General features: G+C 43.9%; 2 protein-coding genes across 15 annotated transcripts in view; one reads left to right on the top strand and one right to left on the bottom strand.

Annotated features, from left to right (window-relative positions):
• Window positions 1-11,353, top strand: part of LOC118367604 (aggrecan core protein) — a 19,063-nt gene extending 7,710 nt beyond the window's left edge. The window contains exons 4-18 of one of the 12 annotated variants that reach the window (XM_052494353.1): window positions 406-580; window positions 716-843; window positions 932-1,225; window positions 1,355-1,700; window positions 1,733-3,102; window positions 4,376-5,274; window positions 5,395-5,724; window positions 5,755-5,814; window positions 5,845-6,490; window positions 8,268-8,375; window positions 8,504-8,662; window positions 9,195-9,277; window positions 9,542-9,686; window positions 9,792-9,974; window positions 10,128-11,353. In XM_052494353.1, coding sequence (XP_052350313.1) covers window positions 406-580; window positions 716-843; window positions 932-1,225; window positions 1,355-1,700; window positions 1,733-3,102; window positions 4,376-5,274; window positions 5,395-5,724; window positions 5,755-5,814; window positions 5,845-6,490; window positions 8,268-8,375; window positions 8,504-8,662; window positions 9,195-9,277; window positions 9,542-9,686; window positions 9,792-9,974; window positions 10,128-10,255 — 5,054 coding nt within the window. In that variant the 3' untranslated portion in view covers window positions 10,256-11,353. Of the gene's footprint in view, window positions 1-405; window positions 581-715; window positions 844-931; window positions 1,226-1,354; window positions 1,701-1,732; window positions 3,103-4,375; window positions 5,275-5,394; window positions 6,491-8,267; window positions 8,376-8,503; window positions 8,663-9,194; window positions 9,278-9,541; window positions 9,687-9,791; window positions 9,975-10,127 lie in introns of all 12 variants that reach the window. The other 11 variants (XM_052494360.1, XM_052494356.1, XM_052494357.1 and 8 more) reach the window with 11 other exon arrangements.
• Window positions 8,561-23,206, bottom strand: hapln2 (hyaluronan and proteoglycan link protein 2). 3 transcript variants are annotated; one of them, XR_008090403.1, is made up of 7 exons: window positions 15,543-15,759; window positions 15,278-15,382; window positions 14,679-15,035; window positions 14,389-14,505; window positions 14,087-14,269; window positions 11,666-12,240; window positions 8,561-8,638 (listed from the first exon to the last, which is right to left on the bottom strand). XR_008090403.1 is itself a non-coding variant. In XM_052494362.1 (6 exons), exons 2-6 carry the CDS (start codon window positions 15,354-15,356, stop codon window positions 11,963-11,965), a joined length of 1,014 nt encoding a protein of 337 aa, XP_052350322.1. In that variant the 5' UTR covers window positions 15,357-15,382; window positions 22,881-23,206; the 3' UTR covers window positions 11,456-11,962. The 3 variants fall into 3 exon arrangements, 2 of the variants coding, with proteins under 2 accessions (XP_052350322.1, XP_052350321.1); XM_052494362.1 differs by lacking the exons at window positions 8,561-8,638; window positions 15,543-15,759 and adding an exon at window positions 22,881-23,206 and having other exon boundaries at window positions 11,456-12,240; XM_052494361.1 differs by lacking the exon at window positions 8,561-8,638 and having other exon boundaries at window positions 11,456-12,240.

Here is a 23,206-nt window from a genome sequence, read left to right as displayed (position 1 = left end):
AGGTGCACCGGTTTGTGTCAAGAATGGCAACGCTGCTGGGCTTTTCACGCTCAACAGTTTCCCGTGTGTACTTGGGCCAGGACCCCTGTGGAACGCTTTCGACACCTTGTAGAGTCCATGGCCCGACGGAATTAGGCTGTTCTGGTGCAACCCGATATTAGGAATGTGTTCTTTATGTTCTATACACTTATTGTACATTTCTGTACCTTTATAATGTCATACGTATTCTGCTGAGATGAATTGGTTGTCCCACCCTATGCACCCAGCAAGTAATAGAGTATGGATTGCCTGACCAGAGCAGTTTGTAACATAATAAATCAGATATAGCCTTCCCTTGTGAATGTAGCTGTAGTTCACACAAAATACTGAATCTGAAATAACGCCAAGACTGTGGACCTTCAACAGGGGTGGTGTTCCACTACCGGGATGCTTCCAGTCGCTATGCCTTTACCTTTACGCAGGCCCGGGACGCCTGTGAAGAGATCGGGGCTCACATCGCCACCCCAGAGCAGCTCTTGGCAGCCTACCACAGTGGCTATGAGCAGTGTGATGCGGGCTGGCTCTCAGACCACTCAGTGAGGTATGGGCCACAGGCAGATAAAAGACCACTGTGAATGTTCTCTCATATCAAGTGGACACAGATAGAGATATGCTTTCACCCCCCCTGTTATAACAGTTGTATAACACTATGTGATATCAACACTCTTCTCCACAGATATCCCATCCAGATGCCACGAGAGGGATGTTTTGGAGACATGGACGGGCATCCTGGAGTGAGGAACTATGGGCTGCTGGAACCTGATGAGCTGTACGATGTATACTGTTATGTGGAGAATATAGAGGGTAAGAAAATCTGTTATTTATTGGAGTATTTCATCAATTTGATCAAGTGCAGATGATCACAATCTGATTTCTCCCTCCATATATACAGGGGAAGTGTTCCATGGCTCTTCCCCCCGAAGTTTCACCCTGTGGGAAGCTAAGGCCTATTGTCTGGCTCAGGGAGCAGAGCTGGCTACCACAGGTCAGCTGTATGCAGCCTGGAATGACGGACTGAACGCCTGCAGCCCAGGGTGGTTGGCTGATGGGAGTGTACGCTACCCCATTGTCACTCCCAGGGAGCGTTGTGGTGGAGGGGAGCCTGGGGTCAGGACTGTCTATCGCCATTTGAACCAGACAGGCTTTCCAGAGGCACACACTCGCCACGACACTTACTGCTTCCGAGGTAAGAGCTTTCGAAAGCGTAGGTATTGATGTTATACTGGGCTTCAGTAGTGGCATCCAAACTCAGTTCCTACGGTATTCTAAGTCATCCTCTGGCCTAACTTTTATGCATTGCCCTTGCATCTGACAGGCAACAGCAACACTCACACCGAATCTCCCCATGATTACCTGGCTACAGAGCCAGAGGACATCGGCCAGGACATTGTGACGCTGTCTGAGCCTCTGGAGGAATTCAGCCTGGGTCAGGTGACAGAGCAGGTGGTGAGCAAAGAATCTCAGGGCTCCCTGTCTGCCATCCTTGTTCCAGAGGAGCAACACGCATCAGTGCATATAGAGGAGCAAGGGGCTGTCCCTGGGGAGCAGTACCCAGAGCAGAGGGCTGTCCCTGGGGAGCAGTACCCAGAGCAGAGGGCTGTCCCTGGGGAGCAGTACCCAGAGCAGGGGGCTGTCCCTGGAGAGCAGTACCCAGAGCAGGGGCTGTCCCTGGAGAGCAGTACCCAGAGCAGAGGGCTGTCCCTGGAGAGCAGTACCCAGAGCAGAGGGCTGTCCCTGGAGAGCAGTACCCAGAGCAGGGGGCTGTCCCTGGAGAGCAGTACCCAGAGCAGGGGGCTGTCCCTGGGGAGCACGGAGAAGAACAGGGGTTTGTTCCTGGAGAACACGGAGCGGAGCAGGGGGCTGTTACTGAGGAGGCATACACCAAGGAGGATGGAGAGGAGCAAGGGGCTGTGCCTGGGCAGCACAGAGAGGAACAGGGGGTTGTTCCTGGGGAGCAGTACCCAGACCAGCCTGGAGAGGAGCAGGGGGCCGTCGATGGCCAGGGCCCTACTGTTGTCTATCACGCCCTACCCATTCCGATTGAACCCCAAGACCCATTCACCCCCACATCCTTCCCCCAAGACCTGGAGCCCACAGAGGACACCTGGCAGCCGGTGAAAGAGGTCAGCAACCCAGAAACATATCAGCCTGCCCCTAAGGGGGCAAACGTAGACTTACACTACCCAGTCACACCCTATGATGAGCTGAATGCAAACCCAACACTGTATCCACCTTCTCGCGAGACAAATGATGACTCAGGTGATCTTACAACTGCTCATGAAGACAACATTAGTAGCCCCGATCCCTACCAGCCCTTGTCAGAGTCAAACGTGGAATCAGGAGAGCTCTCAATAGAGGGTGTTCCAGGGACTGCTCTGGAGCCCCCCGTGCCCACCACAGGGTATGAGGAGGTGGACAAGTCCAGTGATCCACAGCCCATGCCTGGCACAACCCCTGAGAGTGGTGAGTCTCAGTATGGTATTTCAGAGGAAAGCCATCTGCAAACAGGGATCACCCAGGAGACCGAACACTACACTTTTACCTCTGAGACCGCAGGCTACAATGTATCAGGAGTTGAAGCCACTACTAGTCATGACAGGTCTCCAGAGGAGCAACTGGAAAGTAAGCTGCCCACACCTCCTGAGGAGGACTACTCCGGAGATGAGCATGTCATCCAGGAGCATGTCACAGACACAGACTCGGCCTACCCAAGCACCTCTTACGACCTCTCAGGAGGGTCCATCAGGCCTGAGGGAGCCATCGCTGGGGGTGTTGAGGAGACATCTGTATCTTCCACTTCACCTCACGAGGAAACGGAGCTCTTCCCTGACCAGTCCACCACTCAGCCTCCATACTGGGAGAGCACACCTGAATACCGGCGTACCAACTCTGTGGACCACAGTGCCAGTGTCCTTCTCCCTGAGGAGCATACCACATCACTGGACTCATTGGTCCTCCAGACAGGGGAGAACAGTGGCTCTGCTACGGCTGAGTCAGGAGACCTGGCTACCCTAAGCCCAGTGGAGATGGACCCCTATGAACTGATCCCTACCTCTGAATATGGTGAGTCCATAGAGAAGCCTTTCTGTGCCAAAGGTCTATTTTTTTAACACTTTTATTTATGTAATGTACTGAAGATTTAGTGCAGTAAATATTCATATGTGTATTTAATGGTATTGAATGAGCTGGTGCGCCCCTAAAAAAGGTGGTAGCGGTGCTGACTAATGGTGTGTAAATTGTATTCATACATTTATCTAATCTTTATTTGACCAGGTAAGTTGACTGAGAACACATTCTCATTTACCACAACGACCTGCGGTATAGTAACACGGGAGAGGAGGGGGATGAATGAGCCAATTGGAAGCTGGGGATGATATGGTGACCATGATGGTATGAGGGCCAGATTGGGAATTTAACCACTGGGGTTAACACCCCTACTCTTATGATAAGTGCCATGGGATCTTTAGTGACCACAGGTAGTCAAGACAACCATTTCACGTCCCATCCGAAAGACAGCACCCTACACAGGGCAATGTCCGCAATCACTGCCCTGGGGCATTGGGATATTTTTTTAGACCAGAGGAAAGCGTGCTTTCTACTAGCCCTCCAACACCACTTCCAGCAGCATCTGGTCTCCCATCCAGGGACCGACCAGGACCAACCCTGCTTAGCTTCAGAGCCAAGCCAGCAGTCGGATACAGGGTGTTATTCTATAAAAAGCTATAAAATTGTAGGCTATTAAAAATTAAATAAAAAGAGAGTCACACACTCTATATACAAGCTCCCAGTAATTTATTTGATAAACCACCAACATTTCAGCATCACTGTGCCTTCTTCAGGGTAATGTCATGAATGCTTGAACGTGAATGTCTACATAACCTGGTTCAAGCATTCATGACATTACCTTGAAGAAGGCACAGTGATGCCCGAACATTGGTGGTTTACCCAATAAATTACTCGAAGCTTGTACAGTAATTATTTTATATTTTACGTTGATTTAACTAGGCAAGTCAGTTAAGAACAAATTCTTATTTTCAATGACGGCCTAGGCACAGTGGGTTAACTGCCTTGTTCAGAGGCAGAATTACAGATTTTTACATTGTCAGTTCGGGGAATCGATTTTGCAACCTTTCGGTTACTAGTCCAACGCTCTAACCGCTAAGCTACCTGACGCCCCGTATATAGACTGCAACTCTCTTTATTAAATTACATGAAAACATCTGTGCATATGTAATGTGTGATAAAAAAAAATATTATTAAGAGCTGAACACTCAAGTGTGGACAGGGTTACACTAACTGTAGGCTTGAATAATGTTTGTGATCTGTTTCCTGGCAGCTTTTGACCCCACTCAGGAGCAGTCTGGTGTCACGTCACCCGACTCCTCTACCCTAGATGAGCATGTGGAGCAGGAGGCAGGAGGCACAGTGGACTCATTACCAGAGGTTTCCATGGGCTCCACTGACCTGGGTTCAGTTCCAACTGACAAAGTCCTCACAGTTACTTATGACACTGGCTCTAGTGAAGCCTCTGGGGTCCACGAGGGAATGCTTGACGTAACCCTCTTGACATCCCCCAAACCTATTACCTATTCCCCCCCGACCCAGCGATCCGTGGAAGCAGAGGCCAGCTCCCCAGGTGACTTCATAACCTTCATCCCAGAAACCAGCGTTCCATCTGGGTTTGATCCCCTGGAGGAAGGGCTGGAGAAGGTGGAGCAAGAGGGGTTGGGTGAAATCCCAGAAGTAGTTGAAACTACTACCCCAGAGACAGCTTCTGGTGAGGAGGGGAGTGGAGATGAGCAGAATGGTCAGGTGGTGAGTGGAGAAGAGGAGAGTGGTCAGGAGGTGAGTGGAGACGAGGAGAGTGGTCAGGAGGCGAGTGGAGACGAGGAGAGTGGTCAGGAGGCGAGTGGAGACGAGGAGAGTGGTCAGGAGGCGGTTGAAGACAAGGAGAGTGGTCAGGAGGCGAGTGGAGACAAGGAGAGTGGTCAGGAGGCGAGTGGAGACAAGGAGAGTGGTCAGGAGGCGAGTGGAGACGAGGAGAGTGGTCAGGAGGCGAGTGGAGACAAGGAGAGTGGTCAGGAGGCGAGTGGAGACAAGGAGAGTGGTCAGGAGGCGGTTGAAGACAAGGAGAGTGGTCAGGAGGCGAGTGGAGACAAGGAGAGTGGTCAGGAGGCGAGTGGAGACAAGGAGAGTGGTCAGGAGGCGAGTGGAGACAAGGAGAGTGGTCAGGAGGCGAGTGGAGACGAGGAGAGTGGTCAGGAGGGAGACAAGGTTGAAGACAAGGAGAGTGGTCAGGAGGCGAGTGGAGACAAGGAGAGTGGTCAGGAGGATTGAGACAAGGGTGGTCAGGAGGCGAGTGGAGACGAGGAGAGTGGTCAGGAAGCGAGTGGAGACAAGGAGAGTGGTCAGGCGGTGAGTGGAGACAAGGAGAGTGGTCAGGAGGCGAGTGGAGACAAGGAGAGTGGTCAAGAGTCGAGTGGAGACGAGGAGAGTGGTCAGGAGGCGAGTGGAGACAAGGAGAGTGGTCAGGAGGCGAGTGGAGACAAGGAGAGTGGTCAGGAGGCGAGTGGAGACGAGGAGAGTGGTCAGGAGGCGAGTGGAGACGAGGAGAGTGGTCAGGAGGCGAGTGGAGACAAGGAGAGTGGTCAGGAGGTGAGTGGAGACGAGGAGAGTGGTCAGGAGGTGAGTGGAGACGAGGAGAGTGGTCAGGAGGCGAGTGGAGACAAGGAGAGTGGTCAGGAGGCGAGTGGAGACAAGGAGAGTGGTCAGGAGGTGAGTGGAGACGAGAAGAGTGGTCAGGAGGAGAGTGGAGACGAGGAGAGTGGTCAGGAGGCGAGTGGAGACGAGGAGAGTGCTCAGGAGGCGAGTGGAGACAAGGAGAGTGGTCAGGAGGCGAGTGGAGATGAGGACAGTGACCAGGAGCTGAGTGGAAATGAGGACAGTGACCAGGAGGTGAGTGGCCAAGAGGGAGTAGAGTCCGGCTCAGGCGAGAAGCACTCTGCATCTGCTGATTCTGCTGATTCTGGAGAAAGCTCACGGATCCTTGAACCAGAAGTCCCATACATCAATGAAACTGTCACTCCCATCAATGGCACAACTGTCAATAGCACAGATGAAAGCGAGCCTGAGTCGAGCACAGATGCGCCTTCTACTGACATGGAGATCACGCTGCTCCCTGATTTGTACCAGACCCCCGTGCCCTCCTCCACCGTACCCCAGGAGTCCCGGGCCGATGCAGATCTGGAGTACAGTGGGGAGACCTCAGTCACGGAGGACCCTGACTCCATCACTCCACCCACTGAGGAGCCTGAAGAGACCCCCAGCCCGACGCCCACCACAGAGGACTACGATGACCAGACTACGACGGCAGCACCCTTATATCCAGAGGACGTTGATGAGGAGAAACTGATTACCACTTCTACTACTCCAAGATTTGGGAACATTTCAGGTAACGTTCAATGCAACTCAAACCATGACAATTATTTGAATGCATGTGTTAATGCAAATCATAATTGCATAATTTCTACCATATACCTCACCTTAAATGACTCACTTGACTCTTGTATTTATTTTATGGTCTCATGCCTCCCCCACTCTGCTTAGTCATTAGAACGTTTTTCTTTTAAATGCTATCACATGGCAGTCAGAGTAAACAACTGACTCAGCAAAAGAAAGGGATTATCATTGTTTCGGTTGGAGGTAAACACACAGCAGCTGTCTCTGTTTATAGCAGCAAAGGATTGGGAACATAATATTCAGTGGCCTCCAAAGGTATTGGTACAGTGACAATTTTTCTTTTTCTTTTGGCTCTAATCCAGCACTTTGGATTTGAAATGATACAATGACTATGGAATCCTAAACACTTCTACATGAATGTGGATGCTACCATGATTACGGATAACCGTGAATGAATGGTGAATGATGATGACTGAGAAAGTTAGAGGCATAGATAACATACCCCTCCAAAAGTGTTTTGAAACATATTCTATTCTTATTTCCAATACAAGTGACTCCAAAATGACACATTACATTATTCACCATTCATTTGTATTGGGCACAAAATAATCTGAAGCACAAACAAAACAAATGCATCCAACAGGTTTGTAGTCACAAGCTTGATGCACTGTATTTAGTCAATGTTTGCTAGGAATATTGGACCAAATACTCATCTTTCAACTACTTGAATACACATACGTGAATTTGTCCAAATTACATTTGGTTGCCTAAAATGGGGGGGACTATCTACAAAAAGTGCTGTAAATTCACCCGATATGTATGAAAATACCCTGACATAAAAGCTGAAAGTCTGCACGCTCATAGTCATTGTATCATTTCAAAGTGCGAGAGCAGTCAAAAGAGGATTTTCAGTTTTTTTGGTAATGATATTTCCACACTATGAGGTCGAAATAACACTCTGAAATTGTAAAAATTAGGATAATTCCCTTTTAGTACAAGAGCTTCTTTTTTTTAAGAAAGAAAAAAATACCTTGGAATTTCAGCCTGTTCAGGTGGGAGGGAGTTTTTGGCCCACAGCATGACATCACAATCCAATCAGATTATTCTGACCAAAGCCCATTCATCTTTTATTTACATATGTATCCTTTTACTTTGAAGGGGCTCTAGAGTCTAGACAATCCTATCTGAAAGCAGGGCTGTGTTTGTAAATATATTTCAATTTGTATCAACAAGCTCACACATAAATGTCTGTATTTTTTTATTTTTTTATTAACCTCATTGGTATTTTTTCAATGGCAAAATGAGGCTCAGGAAGTTATTTTCAAGTAGTTATTTTCATTTATTAGACATATACAGTGATGATCTAAAAATAAAATGTAAAAGACTGCATGGGGGGGGGGGGCATTAACAAAATGGCATGGTAAAAAACGGCATGGAAGCATATGTGCTCCACTTCATATATGCATGTGAAAAGGTCACCTATGTCTGAAATTTCCTCAGCACAGGGGCTTGAAAAGGTCAAATTCTATTTTCTATAAGCTGAACACTCAGGCCACTGTAGGCCTATAGTCAGTCAGTGACGAGGATGAGTGCTGTTGGTATAATGGCTCCCTCCAGTGGCAGTTAAAGAAATTCCCATGTAAATCAACAATAAAGCGATCCTGTCATATCTGTCCTTTACATTGACACTATATAGAGGAGATTCCAAAAGATTTGTACTGCATTTACATTGGTGCCAATGCTTGTCCTCTCCTACGTTTGTGTCTCAGATGCCTGCCTAGATAATCCTTGTTCCAACGGGGGAACATGTGTGGACAGTGGGTCTTCAACCAAGTGCCTTTGCTTGCCCACCTATGGAGGAGACATGTGCCAGACAGGTACAGAAACAGATTGCATGTTTTTTTTTCTCAAATATAAGGTTGAAATAATGAACATATCGCTCCCCCTTATGTATATTTTTGTCTCCTCTGTGTGCATCTAACCTCTTCTTCTTCATGTTGGTCAGACCTGGAGGTGTGTGAGCCGGGTTGGGAAAAGTTCATGGGCTTCTGTTACCAACATTTCACCAAGCGTCAGGGCTGGGAGGTGGCAGAGCAGCACTGTCGTTTGTGTGGCGGTCACCTGATCTCGGTCATGACCCCTGAGGAACAGGACTACATTAATGGTACAGCGGACCTGAAAACATGTCATTTGATCTTGTAACAGACAGCTCCGAGTGCTCTGCATAACCTGACCTCTGTAACCCTCATCCGTTGATTGTTAAAAAGGTGTAATTCAATCACTTAAATGGGAAAATGTGTTCATTTAACTATTTATCATAGCTTCATTCAGTGTGAACAGAACTTACAGTCCTAAAATGCATAAACTGAATGCGTAAATGACACCTCTGTAACCCCAGTACCATCTGTGAGGAATATTTTGTAAACAAATGAATTTATTTGTTTAAAGGTTGTATGGTCCAGGGAAGACGCAACATTGTCTTCGTTCATGTCTTACCTGCCGTTCACTCATTTTACCTTGAAACATGGGAGAGCTTTGATGCCAGTGTTGATATTGTGTCTGGAAATATGGAGGAGATGATTATCTAGCATTCCTTAGTTGTTTCCCATGGCCTGTAGTCTTACAGCGGCCCCTACTTGCTAGTGAGCGAGTGTTTGCAGGCCCAAAGTTACAGTGAGCTCTCTCTTTCCCTTTAGATAAGTACAGAGAGTACCAGTGGACGGGACTGAATGACAGGACCATAGAGGGAGACTTCCGCTGGTCTGACGGGAATCCTCTGGTGAGTCTCACATAGTCTGTGTTCCCATAAAATATGTCTAGGTTCTCCATAAACATAATGTTGTTTGCATGAACGTGCCTCTGTGATTGTATCCCATTGGTACACAGAAGATCCTCACTTATGTTTTGTAAGACCTGATGCAAAAATAACCTCCTCCTGGTATGTGATCTGCTTCTCATGCTACTTCTCAGCTGCTGTATATGTGAACTAACAGTATTAAAACTCGTCTACTTCTTCATCATCCTTCCCATCTGTCTCTGCCAGTTGTATGAGAACTGGTACCGGGGCCAGCCGGACAGTTACTTCCTGTCTGGAGAGGACTGTGTGGTGATGGTATGGCATGACGGGGGGCGCTGGAGCGATGTGCCCTGTAATTACCACCTCTCCTACACCTGCAAGAAGGGCACCTGTGAGTACACAACCATAATCACCACGGTAGTGTAGCATAGAAGTCCTCAACCTCTCAGCATGGTTTTAATGTATTTGCACCCCTAACAGCATTATTTTTGTTCAGCTTTCTGTGGCCAACCCCCCATTATTGCCAATGCCAAGGTGTTTGGTAAGTCGCGTCTGCGCTACGAGACCAACTCCAAGGTGCGTTACTACTGTGAAGAAGGATTCCTCCAGACACAGAACCCCATCATTAAGTGCCTATCCAACGGCCAATGGGAGGAGGCTTTGATCACCTGTCACCCTGGTGAGGACAGACATTCATTCCATTGACTGACATAAAACAAAATAAATGTATGATGTGTGTGATAGGTTTCTAATGTTATCATTGTATGACTCGCTTAAGTTATTTTGTGCTCTACTGTGATAATGACATGATGTACCTGCTATGTTTTTACAGCCCTGACCAACTTGGCAGAGCGAGAGCAGAAGGTCACGACGCCACCCTATCAGAACGAGGGGGTGGAGGTGGTGGACACAGCCACGGAGAAAGCCACTTCAGGGTTCTGGGACATCAAGTGGAACTAATAAGCTCATCAAACTCAATATGCCCCTTCCCTCTGCCCCCTTCCCTGGAATCCTATGTTCCACTCAAAGACTGTCCAACCTTGTCCCTCCAACAAGGTGGAGCCTTGTAAAATAAATGTTCTCCCTGAGAACGAGTCATCACATTCCTGTCACCAGCGCTTTCCAGGATAAACCCATTTAGAACATCAACAGACTTGATGTTACTCGGACCTAGTGCCGATCGATCACACTTACAATAAGAGTACATCCCAACATAAGGCCACGATTAGAGGGAATGGATCGAATTTGCACAGTACAGTTTTGTCATTGGAATGAGCTTTAACGAAGGTGTCCCATCCATCACTGGGCTTGTTTGTTGTATAAGGGTGTGTGATTGTTGACTAGTGACATTCTTTGATATCCACCTGTGCTATGACACTGTTGTATTACTGTATTTGACTGAGTAACATATATTATGACATGTTTATGAGGGTGTACACTAAGATTTTGATAGAGAGTTTCAGAAAAGTGCAACCTAAATCTCAACCTCAGCTGGTCTGACATTAACCGAAGCCACTTTCCCACCCTCTGCCACAAAGTCAGAATTAAGATGTCCACTTCCGTATGCTATTGTATAAGAACATCTCCTTGTCAATCCATATCTTCTCAATTCCTACAACACAAAGCATTTTCTCAACACGTCCTCTTATCTGGTGCTTTGTTTTATCAGGTGTCTTACGAACTTTGGACCCAATATTAGAAGCCAATTTCCACTTTTAAAGTACTTGGTTTGAAAATAGCCAGAATCCAAAGTTTGTTTTTTTATACTCTCGTAAAAAAGTAATCACTAAGATACTAGGAAGAACATGTGAAAATGTCCACAATGGTATTTCTGTTTTCATGCACCAATGATGTCATTGTCTTAGTTCCAGTGGAAGTAATACTGTACGTTGGTAGTGTTTAACAGTAATCAAATAATGCTAATTGTAAATCCCATTTGTGACTGCACAATTGCATATTGAACTTGTTATGAAAGAAAAAATGTAATTGTACAACTAATTAAAAAGGAGATGGATTAAATAAGAAAAATATAGTTTTTGGAGAGTAGAAAATAAATATCTAATAAAATGAATTGATTACAATGTATTTTTCCATGTGAATATGGTTGCATTTGAATGATATTTTCATGCCACATATCAAATACACTGTCAAGATATTTTATTGTATTACAGTTATGCTCAGTGTGTATACTTTCTCCCATTCTGCTATTTACACACCCTCTTACATCAGCTAAGAAGCTAACAGTAGCATTTTAGGAATTTGTCATTGTGTAATAACTATCCTGTTACACTAGAATAATGCTTCTTGGATAACAAAGTTCACAAAACAAATGTTACACAAGCGCAGGAAAACATGTACATCAGTTGTTACCTGTAGCAGTAAAGTTCATTAAAGTGGCAGGCTTTTGTTGATGTGTCCCATGGAAAAAGGCATTAAGCCTTCGAGGTTTCCTGTAATAACATATTGTAGTATTGCAGAAAAGCGCAGTGCTACTTGTATCTTTTTGCCGTTGTTGAGGAACCAGTTCCTAGCCTTTTGACTACCTGTATCTGCAAGCCCTACGTACGGAAACCTGTAGGGGTCACTGGTAGTCTTCACAATGGTTCTGCGTCTTGGATCTATGAAGTCAGTGGAAGTAGGCTCCACACGCTATGGGTCTCATGAAAGCTACCTGTAGCAGTAGGCACCATAGAGACGGAGGGTCTTGTTGGGGTACCCAAAGGTGCGCACCCCAGCCTCGGGAATACCGCCACAGCGCTCTCTAGGGGTGGTGATAGGGAAACGCACACTGCCGTCCTTCAACCAACCTCCATCACAGCGGTCATAGCTCAGGAAACGCCAGGCCGAATAGAGCTGTCCAACAAGAGCTAACTCTGCTCCCTCACCCCTACATGCCTGCATTGCCTCCCCAAATGTGAGTGGCTGTCCAACGAAGAACACAAAGCCTGGAAGAGAGGAAGGAGAATGCAAGTTCTTTAACCTGCTAAAGCAGTGTTCCCCAACTGACGGCCCATGATCCGAATTTGGCCTGCGGGTGATTTTATTTGCCACCCCCCAAGTTTTGAGCATTTTTTAAATTGTTGGACATAAAAGACTGTAAAAACACCAGCATGCATATCAGCTCCAAGTGATTTTCATTTTGGAAATCTGTTCCAAAGTATATGTGTGATCATATACAAATGTAAGCAAGATTTAAAATGATCATCTGTTATATCTGTTTGGGCTTCTTGCTGTCATTTTTTGCAATCTACAAATTATTTGTAAATATGTCCCTGCCCCCCCCTGACCATCTGCTCAAGAAAATAAATCGTCCCTCTGCTGAATCTAGTTGATAATCCCTGTGCTAAAGCATAAGAAGTAATTTGTTGTATCAGTCATTCTGGATCTGAAGTGTTGACATGCAACAATATCATTACTGTTATTTAAGTTAAGTATGGTGCTGTATCCAGTATGGTGCTGTATCCATCCCTATATGGCAGCGATCATCAACTAGATTCAGCCACAGATTTCTTCATAATTATAATAATTACAAATAGTTTGTAGACTGCAAATTCACCGCAAGAAGCCCAAGCAGATATAACATTTGACGGAAACATAATCATTTCAAACCTTGCCTACATTTGTATACGATAACATACAGTTGAAGTCAGAAGTTTACATACACCTTAGCCAACTACATTTAAACTCCGTTTTTCACAATTCCTGATATTTAATCCTTGTAAAAAATTCCCAATGAGGAACCAGACTTGTGGAGGTCTATATTTTTTTCTGAGGTCTTGGCTGATTTCTTTTGATTTTCCCATGATGTCAAGCAAAGACTCACTGAGTTTGAAGGTAGGCCTTGAAATACATCCACAAGTACACTTCCAATTGACTCAAATTATGTCAATTAGCCTATCAGAATCTTCTAAAGCCATGACATCATTTTCAGGAATTTTCCAAGCTGTTTAAAGGCACAGTCAACTTAGTGTATGTAAACTTCTAACCTACTGGAATTGTGATACAGTGAATTATAAGTGAAATAATCTGTCTGTAAACAATTAAAATTACTTGTGACATGCACACAGTAGACGTCCTAACCGACTTGCCAAAACTATAGTTTGTTAACAAGAAATTGGTGGAGTGGTTGAAAAATGAGTTTTAATGACTCCAACCTAAGTGTATGTAAACTTCCAACTTCAACTGTACCTCCATTATGGGTGGGAATACTTTCAAACATATTTCCTAAATTAAAATGTACAGTCTTTTATGTCCAACATTAACAAAATGTAAACTTATTGGGGAACCGTGCTATATGATAAAACCACCCTCTGTCTTTATAATTCAACATTCCCACTGAGGTTTTTATTTTCCGATTACAGTGGATGTTCTAATGTCCCTAAAGGGCAACTAGTTTCCCACAGCTGGACTTGTTTACAAGTGGGCCTGAACAACAGCCTTTATTGTCCATCCCCATCCTCTCAGGACCATTAACGAGCCCACTCCTATGTATCGCCAAAGGTTACCCTGTTGCTATGGAAAGTTTACAGTCAGAATGACCTAAGAGTGTTCAGAACACAGTCTTTTGCCAATACTATAATATAATTGCATCCTTACTAATGTTTGATTAAATGTTGGTTCCAGACTATTTTTAACTGTACAACATCGCCCAAATCCAATTGAACTCATTTTTATTCATTTTCAGTAAGCAGCATCCCAAATGAAAAAGGATGGAACTAATTTGGCACATGAAGACTATACTGACATTGCTATTTGACAGCTTCACAAAGCACCAAAACCCACTCAGCTGACCTGTGGTTCTAGAGGTGAAACAGAAGGCATCAAAGTGGTCCCGGATCCTGTCCCGGGGGCCATAGCTGCGAATGCCAGGCAGCAGCCCCCCCCCACATTCTGCTCGTGGGTGCAGGATGGGGTAGTGGACTGTCCCATCAATGAGCCATCCCGCGTTGCACCAATCCAGACCCTCTGTCCAGGCTACACAATGAGAATGTGTTGCTGTTTACTTTGTGAAAGTTAGCGGTACATAAACCTCTATGGCATCAGTAACGATACAGAGTAAACTGTCAATGTTTTGCTGATTGAATATTACATACCTCTGTATAGCTGCTTGAATGTGGCCAATGTGCCATCCTGTTCAGCACAGGCCTCCTTAGCTTCCTTGTAGGTGAATTTGTAACGGCCATTTTTGCTCTGATATGGAAACACCATCCCTAAAAGGAATTAGAAGTTGTCTCTTTTTATGTTGATGTTAAGTCACACAACATATTAAAAACGTTGTCTGATTTGCCTTTCTTTTTTTTCAAATATATTTTCATCTGAATAGCAAGCCATAAGGTTCCTTTACAACATTTGAAACATTTGATGTTGAATCATCATAATTTACCTTCTATCCTCAATGTAATGATGACGCTCTCATCCTCAATACCGTTGATCAGCTCACAGCGATATCTACCATCGTCTTCTAGTTCCAAGTTGCTGAGTTGTAGTGAGGCATCCATGGCATGAGCCTTACGAAGCGAGGCCCGTGGCCCAAGCAGGCCATAGGGTTTGTGGGCTGAACCGTTTGTGATCATGACAATGTTCTCGCTTCCACGACGAAGTGGTTCCAGTTTTGTCCATTTCACCTTGTAATGTCTTGGTTTGAATCGCAGTACACATGGCAAAGTGGCATTTCCTCCCCGAGGGCTGGTTACTTCAGCATAAACAGGAGGCTCAAGCAGATACTTCAGTTTCTTTGTTTCTGAGGGAATTAAAACAGCTTACTTGTAAGATTATAAGATTCCTCCATTATTCAACAATCAAAGTCTCATACATTACATTGGGTTAGAATTATTTTATGGTCATCATTAAGCAATGTCACTGACCTATAGCTAGTGCCATTCATTAACTAAATTGACCAGATTCAATAGATGGATACAATTCTCCATACTCTCCTGTCATAAGCTAAAATAACTTTTATACTCAGAAAATGACAAAACATACCTTGTTTGTTTGGCAGATAAATAGTAGATGTCCAACTGAAACAACTTGCGGTTAATATCAAAATAGCAGCACAGTTCATAATGAAGCAAGTCCCCCTCCCTGTCCCTGCAATAGAATAACAGCATTATCTGATTTAGAATGGTTACATAATGTGGTAGCGCATCTTTGATTGTACTCAGAAGAACAGTTTTATACATAGAACATTTGCCCCTAGGAGGACCACAACAGATCAACAGACACCAAAAGAAAATCCCAAAGCTCTAACCTGCAGCAGTTGATGAGATGAGGATTTATTTTCTCTTCAAAACAGCGGTGACTGATCACCTTTGAGGGTTGTTCAGTCAAACATGACCGTTTTCCGTTAGTGGGATAGTTCGGAAGTAAAAATATCTTCTTTATTTTTCTCTGAGCCCATTTCTGCCACTGTGATCTCTTCTCCCTTTGACCCCCAAGGTCTCTCTCTCTCTCTCTCCTTCTCTTGACTCTCTCTCTCTCTCTCTCTCTCTCTCTCTCTCTCTCTCTTCCCTTGACTATATCTCTCTCCTTCTCTTGACTCTGTCTCTCTCTCTGTCAGTCCAGTGCTCATATGTCTCAGGCCGTGGTGGCCAGTGTAAACTGGGTTGTTCTCTGTTCTGCTCCAGATGTTAATGAGGATGTGATGTGACAGGCTGCCATTGTGTCTCTCTCTGCCTCCATCCTCTACTTATCAATAAGGGACAAGTGAGAGGAAGTGAGGAAGAGTTGCCTGTTTTCAAAGAGTTTGAACCTAGAACATGTCTGTTTACTGTATTTATGTAATAGAGAGTTCGACAAAGGGATATTTATACATATATAGTTTTGAATCTGGTATTGTGTATGGGTAAAACACCAGTATATCCCAATGGAAGTAACCATGTTGCTGGTCAATGCTGTAAATTTCAGTAGCAAGGTTGTAGCCTACTGCTAGCTCAACCACTGAATCTAATGCGTCAGCCGCTCATGAAGTTTAGACAACTTTCTAATCACTGTCCATGGTTCTTAAACGTCTACACGGCTGCCTATCAGATTATGTGGTGCTAATGCTTGTCGTAGCCTATAGCTTTGCTTTAATGGATTCATGTTTACTTTTATTTGGTCTGCATTTTCTCATGTTAAGCTTAACCTTTATGTTTCACGGAGCTATAGGCCTACGGTGTCACAATACTGCTATTTAGAATGATGGCTGGCGGCAATATTGTATGTACTTGTACAGCAATTAAAGTTGGAAATTTAAACATTGCAGATTGTACAATTAATTTACCATGTAACAGCCCCGATGTAGATTGAACAACAAACACTTTGCTTGCTACATGTGGACATTAAAAAGGAGGGTTATTGTCAAAAATGATATAAAAAATATAATACAATTTAGACATACTGTAGGTGTGAGATGATGGTCGCATTGGCACCCAGAGCACGTGGGACCCCCACCTTGCGGGGGCTACGGGGGTTTCCCCTACGCCAGTGAGCTCAATTTATCATCTCAAAACCTTATTGATGGCAAGCCTGCCTGTACGCTGAGGCCCTTGCCATCTTGCACGGAGGGAGGAAGCTGTGTGAGCCCTGGCTTATTCTGGCCCTGTGGCCCCAGACACAAGGGCTGCATTGTGAGAGCCACAGTCTCCTTTCCCCCCCAAAGACAACAGGCGGCAGGGCTGGCATACAAACACGAGGAGAAGAGAAAAATGAAATAATAGAATTCCTCTGCTTCCCCTGTCCCTTCTCCATTGTGCTCAGCCATCAATGGAACTCATTCTGGCTCTTTAGTTCACAGCAATTAGTATTCATCAGGACACTCTTAAGTGACAACTGTCCCGTCTCTGTTCCTCCAACTCTATCTCTTTCTCTCACTGTACTTCGACCCCAGCTCTACATGTATTTTCTATTATACTGTATGTGTTGGTCTTATTGACATATTTGAGTTAAGTTCAGATGTTAGATCAGGGGCGTCAAACTCTTTCCATGGAGGGCAGAGTTGCTGTTTTTTGTTATTTCCCTTTAGTAGCGGTGCGTGGGTAAAATCACTGAGGAAGCCAAGCCAGTAAAAAAATCCATATACCAACCTATGTTGTGATGATTGCGTTGTTTGCTCTGTAACCCAATTGTTCCTACGCCACTGTGATATACAATAAAGCCGTGACAACAAAAACACAACAGTCACACAGTGGCAGAATAAATGATTTTGTTTCATCACAAAAACGGAGAGCAACATCTGTCCAGTGAAGTCCACAAAGAAAATATTGCATGCAACAAACCGTTATATCACCTGCAGAATGGTCAAGCAAGTTAATGTTTGACAGTTTACTAAACAACTAATGATTTAGAACCACGGAGTTACCGTAAGTTTGCACAAAGACAACAGGAGCATTGCCTCAGCTATTTCAGCACTATTTCAACATAAACACTTAAACATTGCCAAATCAACGCTATACACTGAAAACAAACTTAAAGGTACCAAAAATGATTTAGTCCAATCAATGTTGTGTGTGTAAGTGTGCGTGCGATCAAGCTAAAACAATTTGGGACTCACCCTGCTTGCAGACTAGAACGCCAATGCCATCCTCCTCTCTTTTATGTTGACAAAACGGTCCATGGCTCTGTCATATAGTAAGTACAATTTAAGTTTTTGTTGTCCTAGGCTACCTAGCTAAAATGCTTGCTAGCCTAACTTCCTTGCATGTGCAAAAATTAACCAACTAAGTTAGCTAGCTAGTTAACTTGAGCCTAAAAGGGCTAGGCTACATCTAGGCTAGATATTGAACTTCATTCGTCTCAGGCCAGTGGCACAGCATATTCGTTAATGGTTAGATCATAATCGCATCATAATCATTGGCCTGTACAGAGACGTAAGTCAAAACCACAAGTTCAAATCCCCATCTCCAAATCCCCATCTCCATCCATGGATTAGGAAAGGGCCGATAGTGACTGCAGGACATCAAAAAAGTAGACCAGAAACTAAAATGACATGTTGCTTAGGGTGAGATTTGATTGGGGTGAAGCTAAATCCAAACTGGCCTCCCTTGGTGAAGCACCAGGATAACCCACAGTTGAGCTCAGCTAATTGGCTAATTATCTTATAATTATTTTATTAAGAGAGGCCAAATGATTGCTGGCATCAATCAATCAAATGCTACAGCCATAACATGTCATACTCTTTTAGTCCAGGCAGCATCAGAGACATGAGCTACACACACTGAGACAGAGGGGCGCCATTTCCCACGCTTGGAGGATTTCTCCGGTGAGGTTCAGTCACTTGCGAATTGACGGAAAATCATGAAAACACAGAGAGACGAAAGATAAATTATTTCATAATTTATATGTTTTTATTGGTCAAATATTTGGTATAATATTCTGGCTTTCCTTTCGATTTGTGAAAAAAAGGTGCTATCTAAAACCTAAAAAGGTTCTTCGGCTGTCCACATAGGAAAACCCTTTGATGAACCCCTTTTGGACCAAGGTAGAAGAACCCTTTTGGTTTGAGGTAGAACCATTTTTGGTTCTATGTAGAACCCTTTCCACATGGAACCCAAAAGTGTTCTATTTGGAAGCCAAAAGGGTTCTACCTGGAGCCAAATAGGGTTCTCATATGTGGTCAGCCGAAGAACCCTTTTGGAACCCTTTTTTATAAGAGTGTACAACTAAGATCTAGACAACCAGGTGAGGGGTGTTTCTAACTAATCACTGACCTTAATTTGTCAATCAAGTACAAGGGAGGAGCGAAAACCTCAGGCACTCGGCCCTCCATTGAATGAATTACAGGTGTTCAGGCGAAGTTTGTAGGTAGGTATATGCAGGTAGGAGAGTTAGACACGGTGGAGTTATCCTCGCTCTTTCTTATTTCCCTGTCTTTCTCCATCTCCTTTTTCTCATTCTCAATCAATTACATTTTGATTGAGAAAGAGCTTTCTTTGTCCTGATCATATCTGTCTCTACCTCACTTTCTCAGTTGCTTTCCTCTGTCTCATCATCTCCGTAACCCAACTTTCTTTTAAATCATACTCCTCTCTGCTGAGTCAATGAAACGCTGCCCTCTGGTGCATATTTGTATAAGATACGCACAAACAATACCTACTCCTCAGTGCTGAGGGTCAATGAAACACTGCCCTCTGGTACATATTTGTAATGTAGTTACGAAAGTTCAGGTTGCCCTATCAGTATAGCCAGTATTTATAGGAAAATGTTTATAATGTTACCTCATTAGCATAGGGCACCTTGTCATCAGCATCTGGCTCCGAGGAGCGTTCCTCGAAGACTCAAAGCCTACCCAAAACTATTCAATAAAATTCCATATTGTATTCTGTCTCTGTCATTAATGTTAAGCCTGTACTCGATTGAATTAAAGATGCACTTCAATACCTTCAGAAACTCATTTAATCACATCAGTTGATGTCGTAGGTCAGGCCTGGTGTCAGAGGTGAGGTTAACGTGTTCTTCTCTAAAGCCTGGTGCACACTACACGATTTTGGTCCCGGTTCAGCTGTCCCAGGCAAGTTTTTGAGATCGGAGACCAAATTCCCATGCCTTGTCTACCCGGGGGCGCACGGCCGTCATGGACTCTCGTTTAATGTGAGCGGGTCAGAGACACAATCTGAGGGCTACTGATCTTGTCTTTGAGCAGTACCAGAAGTCCTGATATTTATCGGCACAAAATTCTGCAATGCTTTTGTAGTGTGAGATGTGCAATGACAAGTTTTGAGAACGGTGATCAGCAATAGCCAATGAGAGCTCGCCAGAGAAGAAGCCAGTGAGATGATAACGTTGTTTCGCATCACCCTGAAAGTTGTGTAGTGTACACCCGGCTTAACCTGTCTCTCACACAGTTAAGACCCGTGTTGTGATAATTGCGTTGTTTGCTCTATAACCAGTTAGTTCATATGCCTTGATACCGTGATATATTGGCCTAAGGCTGAGACAATAAGAAGACACAGTGGCAGAATAAATTCAAACAAACCTTTGTTTCATTACAAAACCTGAAGTCCACAAAACATATTGCATGTAACAAACAGTTGATTTACAGCATGGTCAAGCAAGTTTAACAACTATTGATTTAGAACCATTGAGAGCAGAGGAGGCTGGTGGGAGGAGCGATAGGAGGACAGGCTCATTGTAATGGCTGGAATGGAATCAATAGAACGGTATCAAACACATCAAACACATGGAAGCTCTGTTCCATTAATTCAATTCCAGCCATTATAATGAGCCCATTCTCTTATAGCTCCTTCTACCAGCCTCCATTGAAAGAGAGTTAAGAGTTTCTGTGTGCGTGTGTGTGTGTGTGTTTTTGCATGCGTGCATGCCAGTAGAAAAAACATGTTGACTCACCCTACTTGTAGGGAAACGCCAATGCCTTCCTCATCTTTAATGTTGCAGAAACGATCTAGGACTCTGTACACGATTTTTGTTTTTGTTGTCCTATGCTACCTGGCTAAAATTCGTCATCACTAGCCTAACTTCCTTTCATGGGCAACGATGTGCCAGGCCAGTTAGTTTGTAGCATTAGCCTATTACATCTACCTACATGTTGAACTTCCATCCTCTCAATGTACGAATTAATGGTTGGATCAGAATCACCGTTATAATCATTGGCCAGTATGGAGAATTAAGTAAAACCACAAGTCCAAATCCCTATCTCCATCCATGGCTAATTTAGGAAAGTGATGATTTTAGCTAGCTAGATGCAGATGCAACAATTCAAGTTCTTCTGTCAATGACGTTTAGCTTCTGATGTGATTGGTTTGAAGCCAAATCCGAACCGGCTTCCCTTGATACTTTTTTTTTGGTACGCCAGAACCATTCACAGCTGAACTCACTCAGTTTAGCTCAATGCTGATTGGATATTATTTTATATGGTTTTTATTAAGGGAGACCAAATGCTTTCTGGCTTCCCTTGCATTCAATGCGACAGGCGAAAACATCATACTCTTTCTGACCAAATAGCATCAGATAGATGAGCTACACATACTGAGACAGAGGGGCACTCTTTCATTCACTTGGATGCTTTCTCCAGTGAGATACATTCAGCCTCTTGAAAATGTAAGGAAATGTATGAAGCACAGAGAGATGACTGTATTTTTATTTTTATTTTTATTATTGGTAAAGTTTTGGGGAAGCCTGGCTTCCCTTGGCATCCATGAATACGCGCACCTGTCATTAGGGCCACGAGGTAGGGTAGAGAGACTAATGCAAGACTAACTGACAGGTTTTCTCTATGTGTTTTCTAAAAGTGTACTACTGTATGTACTCTGTGTTGGAAGTTATCACAAATGTATCGACCCCTCTCTGTATTGCTTCTCTCCGTTATCGCTCGATCCCATTCTCATTATAAACACTCTCACCCTCAGGTAAACAGTACTAAATAACCCGACTCAAGTAAAGACATGTTCGTATGTTTCATTTCAATTTGATTTATGGACTTTTTTGTGGCTTCTCTGAAATAATCTTTGTGGTAAACCGACAGGTTTTTCAAGAAGCTAGGGTCATGAGTATCATGGATATTACAGTGGAGCTGCAGTACTTATTTAGTGTACGCTAACTAACCATGAATGAAATGGATGTACAGTAAAAAGGCAACTTGTTTTCTATACCTAACTAGATATTTTAGTGTAATTTAGCTCATCACTTCCAGAAGTGTGAAGAGGTACAGTATTACACTATAGATTTCAAATATAGTCTGTAAACCTATTGTCCACAACGTTAACATGACATTTCATATTTTTGGGGTGTCAGTTGAACTAGAGCTTTTGAATGACCTTTTCTTTGCCTATATCATAGATCAGAAAGAATGATAAAGAGCAGGTTTGGCCGACCAGCCCTGAAGCCCTTATGTAGTATCAGTTCACTGGGATCACCAGTGCATGACTGTGTTGACGAAAGCTTGGCACACACATCGGGGTCATGAAGGCTTTTCAAAGCCAAAGGCACACATTTCTGACAGGTCTTTATCAACTTGCAAGAGGCCCTTTCCCTCCAGTTAAATACATGCTCTGGAACTTTGGTGATTAGTAAGTAATTTTACAACCTCCCGCTTTGGGCTGGATGTGTCAATGTGTAGTTCATGAACTCAGCAAAAAAAGAAACGTCCTCTCACTGTCAACTGCGTTTATTTTCAGGAAACATAACGTGTAAATATTTGTATGAACATAACAAGATTCAACAACTGAGACATAAACTGAACAAGTTCCACAGATGTGACTAACAGAAATGGAATAATATGTCCCTGAACAAAGGGGGGGTCAAAATCAAAAGTAACAGTCAGTGTCTGGTGTGGCCACCAGCTGAAACCTCTCTGGGATAGGGGGGATGCAAATGTCTCACCTGGCCAATTGCCAGGAAAAATGCAGAGCGCCAAATTGAAAAATAATGCTATAAAATTCAAACGTTCATTAAATCACACATGTACGATACCAAATTAAAGCTACACTCGTTGTGAATCCAGCCAACATGTCAGATTAAAAAAGGCTTTTCAGCGAAAGCATAAGAAGCTATTATCTGATGATAGCACAACAGTAAACAAAGAGACAATAGCATATTTCAACCCTGCAGGCACCACACAAAACGCATAAATAAAATATAAATCATGCCTTACCTTTGACGAGCTTCTTTTGTTGGCACTCCAATATGTCCCATAAACATCACAAATGGTCATTTTGTTCGATTAATTCCGTCGATATATATCCAAAATGTCCATTTATTTAGCGTGTTTGATCCAGAAAAAAACAGCTTCCAATTTGTGCAACGTCACTACAAAATATCTCAAAAGTTACTTGTAAACTTTGCCAAAACATTTCAAACTACTTTTGTAATACAACTTTAGGTACTTTTAAATGTTAGTAATCGATCAAATTGAAGACGGGTCTATCTGTTTTCAATACAGGAGGATTAAAAACTAACGCTACTTTTCAAGTCTAGCGC

The sequence above is a fragment of the Oncorhynchus keta genome, chromosome 34, assembly GCF_023373465.1.
Source record: "Oncorhynchus keta strain PuntledgeMale-10-30-2019 chromosome 34, Oket_V2, whole genome shotgun sequence".
Lineage (NCBI taxonomy): Eukaryota > Metazoa > Chordata > Actinopteri > Salmoniformes > Salmonidae > Oncorhynchus > Oncorhynchus keta.
Note: the sequence above shows the minus strand (reverse complement) of the source record. Positions and strands in the feature narration are given on the sequence as shown.